General features: G+C 40.5%; 1 protein-coding gene and 1 long non-coding RNA gene across 2 annotated transcripts in view; one reads left to right on the forward strand and one right to left on the reverse strand.

Moving 5' to 3' along the window:
* Positions 1–3,629, reverse strand: part of LOC115294885 — a 35,492-nt gene extending 31,863 nt beyond the window's left edge. Inside the window, exons 1-2 of the long non-coding RNA XR_003910204.1 lie at positions 3,491–3,629; positions 582–733 (exon numbers count right to left, since the gene is read on the reverse strand). This is a non-coding gene — a long non-coding RNA (uncharacterized LOC115294885). The remainder of the gene's footprint in view (positions 1–581; positions 734–3,490) is intronic.
* ATP10B (ATPase phospholipid transporting 10B (putative)) overlaps positions 1–6,655 on the forward strand; it is a 188,033-nt gene extending 181,378 nt beyond the window's left edge. Inside the window, 2 exon segments of the mRNA XM_029942912.1 lie at positions 3,902–4,247; positions 4,250–6,655. Of these exon segments, the coding sequence (XP_029798772.1) occupies positions 3,902–4,247; positions 4,250–4,360 (457 nt within the window). The 3' untranslated portion in view covers positions 4,361–6,655.
* The last annotated feature ends 1,327 nt before the right edge of the window (positions 6,656–7,982 follow it).

The following is a 7,982-nucleotide window of genomic DNA, read 5'->3' on the forward strand; positions in this document are numbered from 1 at the left end:
TACCTCATGGGCATGACTTAGCCCCTCTCCATCCTTAAGATCTTGCCACTCTGAACATCAAAATTCAGCCACCCTACCATTATAAGCTATAGTAAACGGACTATCTCAACATTGCGCAGAATTTTTCTAATCCAAAATTAGGTAGAGATCTGTAGAAAGCCTTACTTCCTTCAATAAATGTGGCAGCTTGCTTAACCTAGGCTGGCTTCCATTTCCTTGTCCTAAGCCAGCTTAGAGCCTTGACCTCTGATGCATGGTTAGAGGCTGAAGATACCCAAATACAAACATCAGTTAAGTTCTAAGTATGCTCCATGTGCAACGCCCCCCTGATTGTCCCTTGGTGGTTGCTGCAGGCCCAGTCCTCTCCCCCGTCCCTGCTTCCAAGTTCAGATTCGACACCTCCAGGCTTCCTGTACTCCCCTTGAAGGCCCAGACACTCTCACTGTCCTGCCCTTGTTCATGCAGTTTCTTCTATTTGAAATTCTCTTCATATTACCAAATCTCTTTTCTCTGACATCATTTCAGGCATCATTTCCAATGCTTCCATGACTTTTCCTACCTCCCTAGGTAGAAATACATACCCGTGTCTTATCTGTTTCCATCATCTGGGTGTGACTCTCTTACTGCTTTCAGCCATTTGTCGGTCTCTGACCATTAACTCCTGGATAGAAGGTATCCTTCTTGCTATTGTATAGCCAACATTTAGTACAGTTCCTGTCACATATGCTGCACTCTGAGATAAATAAACAATAGATGTTAGAAGATCAGAAAGGAGAATGAAACAGAACCCTTGTTCAAGAAATCTACAACTCAATACATGATTCAGACCCAACTGTGACCATGATACAGATGAAAGTGACTAGTATTGACAGAGGCTCTGAATGAAGAGCAGGAAGCAATTAAGAACAAGTACAAGCCTCAGAGGAAATATTGCCCACCTAACTCCTTCAGCCCAACCCCTTAGGGGAGACCATCAAGATTATGTCATTAGAAAAAGGTATCAAATATATGGGTTAAGTATTTTTGTCCACACTTTTAGATTACACACACAGTTATGATCACTACTACGCAAGGACTGAGCTCCCCTTTTCTGTATCAGATTCAGGGTATGGGAAGAAAATTATCCTACATTATTTGTCTTACTCTTGGCTAGGAAACACTTAGAGCCAACAGCAACCAGTTTGATGATGATCCTTGAAAAGTGTGCAGACTGCTGACACCTACTTTGAAAAGACAAACCTTCAGTGTTAAAGATTATTGAAACAGATGAGGGACAAATTAGGGAAAAGTTGGCAAATATTTACTTGCTAGATACCTTAGCACATAAATTAAATCTCTGCTATTCTTTATCATCATCATAAAGTTGGATTTCTGCTTACATGTTATTTACTAAGAAAGGCAGAGGTTTCCTCTGATAGAGAAAAGACTATGTTAATAGTTCCAAGGCCTGTGGACATATACCCTTAGAAGAATGTTCACCACAGAAAACTGTTCACTTGAAGTTATAAGCTATATTTATCATAATGGAGATTGATTTCACTCACCAAGCTTGTGATAATTAGCTCGCTAGCTGTGATCTCACTTATCTTGGTCTAATTAATTCAAGCAATATAAAAGAACTATATAGATTCTCTTAAGCTAAGAATATGTAAATTATTTTATAGATAAGACAAAAGAAATAACACACTAACTTTACAACACAAAGCAGTATCTTAATTAGCTGCAAGAGAGAATAACAGTACTTGAACACTCATTCCTTGGATTCAATCACACAACATTTTCTTGGTCTTTCTCCTACTTCTCCTTTATTTTCCTTGCTGATTCGTGCCCTTGACATAGTGGACATCTACCCTTGGTCTTGGGTTCTTCTCTCTTCTAAACTTATATTCTCACCATATACATAGCAACCACTATTGTGAAGTTAAATATTTTTAACAGACAAATCTTAATACAGATTTCCAGTCCAGACTTCTCTTCTGAATTCTAGATACATCTTTCCAGCTACCTATCATCACCTCCACGAAGCATTTTAGGTCTGAGGAAACAGAAACATCTATAATTCATAATCCATCCTCTATCAGCACAACCATCAAAGAAACTTGGGTCTCCTCTAGAGTTCTCTCAAATGCTACCCATGTAGGACCAGGACAGACCCCTGGGGGGTTATTCTTGATACCGCCTCCCACTGCATATCTGGCTTGTCACCAAGACCTAACAGTTTTATCTCCTACAAATTTCTCAGATCCATCTGCTCTCTCCATTTCTAATCTTTTCCCCCAAACTACTTCAGTAGTTTCCTATTGGGTTTGCTCTATCCCATGATTGTGTCCAAGTGTAATCATGTCATCTGTATATGTCCCTCCAAGGGCTTCCCAAGGCCATCACAATAAAGCACAAAAACCAATAGATGACCCACAGACCTTGCCTGCTCTGGCCTTACCAACACCTTCGGTGTCATATTTCCGCACTCTATTCTCGTTCTCCATATTCAGCCATCATGCTCAGGATTTTGTTCTCATTCCCTCTTTGCCTGGCTACCTCCTATGCATCTCTCAGTCCTCAAATGTTTTATTCTCAAGGAAGGTTTCTCATACTAGATCAGGTATTTGACACTCTCCATGTAGAAGTCTATTTAGGTGCTACATGAGAGCAAGAACCTTGTATTGTTCACAGTTTAATCCCTTGGGGCCTGGCCCCTTATAGGAACTCTACAAATATTTGTTAAATGGATGAAAGAAGGAAAGTGATAGCTTAGAGGAAAGGCTTAAACTGAGAAAATTCAAATTTCCAAGCAAGAAAGTATTTCCTGAAACATATACACGGTCACCAGTACTGCCTCACTGGGTGAGAAGAGAAAAAAATGGGGGAAAGTTTGATTCCATGGGATCTACTGTTGTCTTCAGAAACCCTTTGGCCACTGTAAGGTCACCCTAAAGTTTTTAGACAATAATGGAAGAATGGAGCTTTTCTATAAGGCTTCTAAGTATTATTTTTGGAAAAGACCATGGGTGTCATGACCAATTGAATTACACTTTAGGTTAAGAAACTGACATCGACTGAGGGAACATGAATTGCCCAATATCATAAAATGGTATAATGGTATATTTTTCTTTATACACCACATGATTTTATTCACCTTCTCACTCCTTTTTTCCCCTAAGCTTAGATTCTAAACAACAGATAGAGACTCCCAATTCCAGAGTCCACTACCTTCAACTTGGCAGAGGGAAAGAAACTCCTGAGTTAACCATTCAGGGAGGTCAATTAACTTCTCTGGAGATCTTGGGAAACTCTTCTCATCACTTAGGGTCTCAGTTTCTTTATCTAGCAAATAGTGATCATACAGTGATGTTGTCAAGTCAACCCACCAATTCAGGGAAAGAATATATATTTAAAACTACTTAAAAATTAATAAGTTCCACAAAGTGTTGACATTACAAAGTAAGTATAGTTTCCTGAATTAGAATTGCCCAGAAATAGAATGTACTACCTTGTACATGGAAGATAAAAGCCTTGGGATCCAGAGTTGCTTGGTTCTGATCACCACTCCATCACTGTATGGCTCTGGACAAATCAATCTCTTGCTGCCTCAGTCTTCTCATCTGTAGATATGGGGAACCAAAAGTACCAACTGCATGGGATTGTTAGAAAAATGAAATAAGTTAATGCCTAAATCACTTAGGATATCCCTGGTACATAATAAATGTTAACTATTATATTTTTGTTATTGTTGAACTTCCCAATACCAGAGGTGCCTAGACATAGATTTGATAGCCAACAGGAGTATAAGAAAGAGGATCTTGCCCTGTGTGGGGAGTTAGATTCTAAAGGCCCTTTCCAATGCTGAAATTCAAGAAGCCAACAAAAATCAAAATCCCTTTATTCTTTTATTTCCTACTAGGTACTTTTTCCTCTCTCTACAAGGGACTTATGGGAAGTCTCTGATCATAAAAGCTGAGAAAATCGACCAACTCCCCATGGACAAAAGAGATCTAGAAATCCAGAGTTGGAGAAGCAGACAGAGGCCTGCCCCCATTCCTCGAGAGGCTCAGCACATCCACCATCCAGTGCCACCTGTCCCAGAACAGGATTTCAGAGCCAGCACCCCAAAGAGTTCTAGCCCTCCCAAGCACAAGTGCAAGAAGAACTGGGTGCTGCATGGAGAGAAATCCAGCAGAGACCATCTGAGGGATGACCCATGCCAAGGGGAGTCCTCGGCTAAAATCTAATCCAGGGAATACCTTCTTCTGGGGCCAGGAGGACAATGGCTTCTGGAGCCTACTCAAGTGGACAGATTGATGAGTACCAGCCCTCAAGTAGGAGCAATCATCGCCAATCCCAGAGTTCACTGACCAAATGAATTGCCTGCAAATATCTATATAAACTCAGAGGAACCCACCCAATCAATGGCCTAATTAACACATGACCCTTCCTCTTCATGGAGGAAAGAATGCGTCAGTCTTGTTCTTTTCTCCTTACCAGGTTTGACTTCCTTGGAGAAAGTGCTGGTCCCAAGGGCTTTGACATAAAAGGACTGGAAACCAGCCAACCTCTACCTTTCTCCTGCTGCCAGGTAGCGGATCATGCCTACAGAACTTTTATAAGGAAGCTGTGGTTCTAATGCATTGAGTTTTATTTATTTTTTTTAGCCCAGAGACATTCTTGTGGCCCTCTAGATAAGTATAGCCAATGGCCAATGCAACCAGGCCATACTTTTCCAAGATTCCAAGAGCTATATCTACCCAGGCAATTTCTCAGGATATGGAAGTTTCTGGGCTTCTCAAGCCATCACCTCATCTCATTGTGCCAAGAGTTAAAATTTCAGAAGAGACTCATACACACAGGTACTTCATCTTGAGTATATGAATTCTTGAGTATATGAATTCTTTTTATAAAGTTTTTGTCTCTATACATAAAGAAAAGTTTTTGTCTCTAAGCCAAAGAAAACTATTATCTAAATATTAAAACTAGATTTTAACTGTCACGGAGACTTTTGAGAATTATATGTCCACAGCTAGTGTAAGAGGCAGAAAGAATATGCTAAAGCAAATGGGTGCACTGGACACCCCAAGCATTAGCTAATGGACCATATGTCCACAGTCTGTACCAAGAGGATAGGAGCAGTACTCTCTTTTAAAGCTACTTATTAAAAAAAAAAAAAAAAAAAGGCTACTTACTGATTTTTAAGTCAAGTACCCGCCTTCATCCAGCTCTAAGATTGGTAGACTTTAATACATCTGCACCCAGAATAGTATGTATGACAGAGCAATGCTGAGCCCACACAATTACGCCTTAAAGACCTGGAAGACACCAGCTCATGCTTCAGTTACCTTTCGGAGAATCAGAGGAAGTCTCACTTCAGAGGTAAAAGGATTAAACAAACTTCTTATCTGCACAGTTTATAAATGCCAAAATGTAAAAGAGCTGCAAAAAGTGTTGAAATTAAAAAAATGGCTGATAGAATTCTAAGAGGCTATCAAAAGAATTCAGGTCTAGGAATCAAACAAGGATAGCCTATCCCTAGTCTTTAATTCAGAGAAGGCTACTGAACCCTCTCCTCTTTAAGATAGTACCTATATAGTCAGCAAAATCCCTGTGTATTAGGAATGGATGCAACTTTTGTGACAAGTCTTTGAGCCTAAGTGGCATAGCGCCCCCCCCCCCACCGCCTAGTTGACTTAACACTTGAGTAACTTGTCAGCAAAGATACACAAAAAGATCTCAACAATCAAGTTGGCAAATGGCAAACTGAGCTCAAACCACTGCCCATTCTGCTGACAAACCGGAACTGGAAGGACCATGTGAAGCATTATCCTGGAGCCAATACCCTGTATCTCTTTTACTGACTGTGCCACATAATGTTACCAATAATGGCCAACAGGAGAATCCTACATGAAGATTGTTAGAGAGGTAAACACATCAGGCAAAGCAGTAATGATATGAATTGTTCCAAATGAGAAGACTGAGCCAAAACTTGGATCTCAGGGTCCTCTCTTCCCCCATTTGATTCCTGCCCTCCCCTGTAAGCCATATTGAAACAAGTAGGATGTTTCAAAGAGGAAGAGAATAGTGAGAAGAACACTGGCCTCAGGAAATATGGATTTGAGTTGCTGCTGCTGTACTCTCTAGGAGCCAGGAGCCTTGAAGCAAGATGCCACACCTGCAGATTAGGTTAGAACTGCCCTACCTCTTGGACTTGGCATAAGGATCAAGTCAAAATTATATGAAAACCCTTTGAAAGTTGTAACACCCTCTACAAAAGCATGGGAATTTTTAATTTAAGAGCTAAGAGGAAAGAAGGTGATAGAAAAGTCATGAAAATGTCAGAACATTGTACCTAAGTGCCAAGCTATACCCAACATTGTAATGTCACACTCTTTCTTGCATGACCCTGGGGTTTCCAAGTTTTAGTACTGAAAAATTCCTCAGTCCTGGGCCACCTAAGATAGGAGTCACCTACTCTTGCCCCCCTTTGAAACTAAAGCAACTGTGACCATCCAACGTTCCATCTTAGGGGAAAAGGTTATAACAACTTTTCCTATAACATTATGCTAATGATTGTACTTAGTAATTTTTGTACTTTTATGATCTTTTACTGATTGACTGGAAATGTGTTATCCTTTATTAGAAAAAAAATAAATATTGTTTTCCATAATTACCTGTAGTTCTAAGCACCATCTCATTTATTCATTCATCCTTCTTCACGCTCATTTAATTACTGTCCATTTGTCTATCCAGTAAACTTCTGTTAAGCCCCTACTAGATGCCCTGTGATGTGTTAGGGGCTATGAGGAACTCAGTCCCTGTCTTAAATTCAAACTCATACCTTGTCAGATAGACTATCAGGAACATATTTGATCCAACAGGAGAGTGGACACAAACCAAAATAGCTGTAAGAATTAGAAGCAGCAGCAGCAGCCTCCTCCGTCCGAAACTCTAACCTGGCTACTCCTCTTGCTGGAAGCCTGACACTAGCCTCCATTCCAGATTGATTCAGGTGCCTCCTCTTAGTCACTCATTCTGAAAATATCAAGTGAGTGCCTACTATACACAGCACTGGGTTGGGCAGCAAGGATACAATAGGAAAAAAGCAGTCGCATCTCCTGCCCTCAAGGGATTTACAACCTAAAAGGGAAGATAGGCAATAATCAAGAAAATAAATGGGATAGTTGTACCCCATGAGGAGAAAGACTAGATGAGAAGGGAGGGGGTGGTTCCCAGGGTGATCAGAAGAAGGCTTTTCCATGGAGGAGAGGATACTTGAACCATGGAAATAAGACAGGGCCATTCCAAATGGAGAGAACTAATTATGAAAGTTCTAAAAGGAAGAGTTTGGTATACAGAAGGAGGAGGAGACCAAAAAAGGAAAGGCAGCATGACTAGAACTCAAATAAAAAAGAGATAGTGACCCCACGATAATGTTAATAGTAACAACTGTACTAGTTCACTGTGTGCTAGACGCTAGACAGTGCACATCATCACGTAAACCTCAAAGCAACCCTCCAAGATAGGTAGTTATTCTCCACTATTTCAGTTAGTTTCTGTGACATAACAAACCCCTTCCCTGCAAAATCTAGTGGACTAATATAATTACTTATGTTCTCACAATTCTATCAAAGGTGGAATGGCTGGGATCGCCCATCCTTAAGAACATCAGCCAACAGTGTCACATGTCAGCAATGTTCTGGGAGTGAGAACATAACCTACAAAACCTCTTGAGACCTAGGCTCAGAACTCACAGCAGTGCCACTATATTCTATCAAACAAATCACAAGGCCAGCCCAGTTTCAAGGGGTTGGGAAAATATACTCTACCTTTAATGGGAGGATCTTCAAAGAAATTTGAGGCCATTTTTAACTCAACACATCACATCCCATTACAGAGAAACTAAGGCAAAGTCAAGTTACATAAGAAGGACACAGTAATACCATCAGTGGGGAGACAGCCTTCAAGGGTCTGAAACCAGAGTCTATACTCCTGGC

This window comes from Suricata suricatta, chromosome 6, assembly GCF_006229205.1.
Source record: "Suricata suricatta isolate VVHF042 chromosome 6, meerkat_22Aug2017_6uvM2_HiC, whole genome shotgun sequence".
NCBI classification, from domain to species: Eukaryota; Metazoa; Chordata; class Mammalia; order Carnivora; family Herpestidae; genus Suricata; species Suricata suricatta.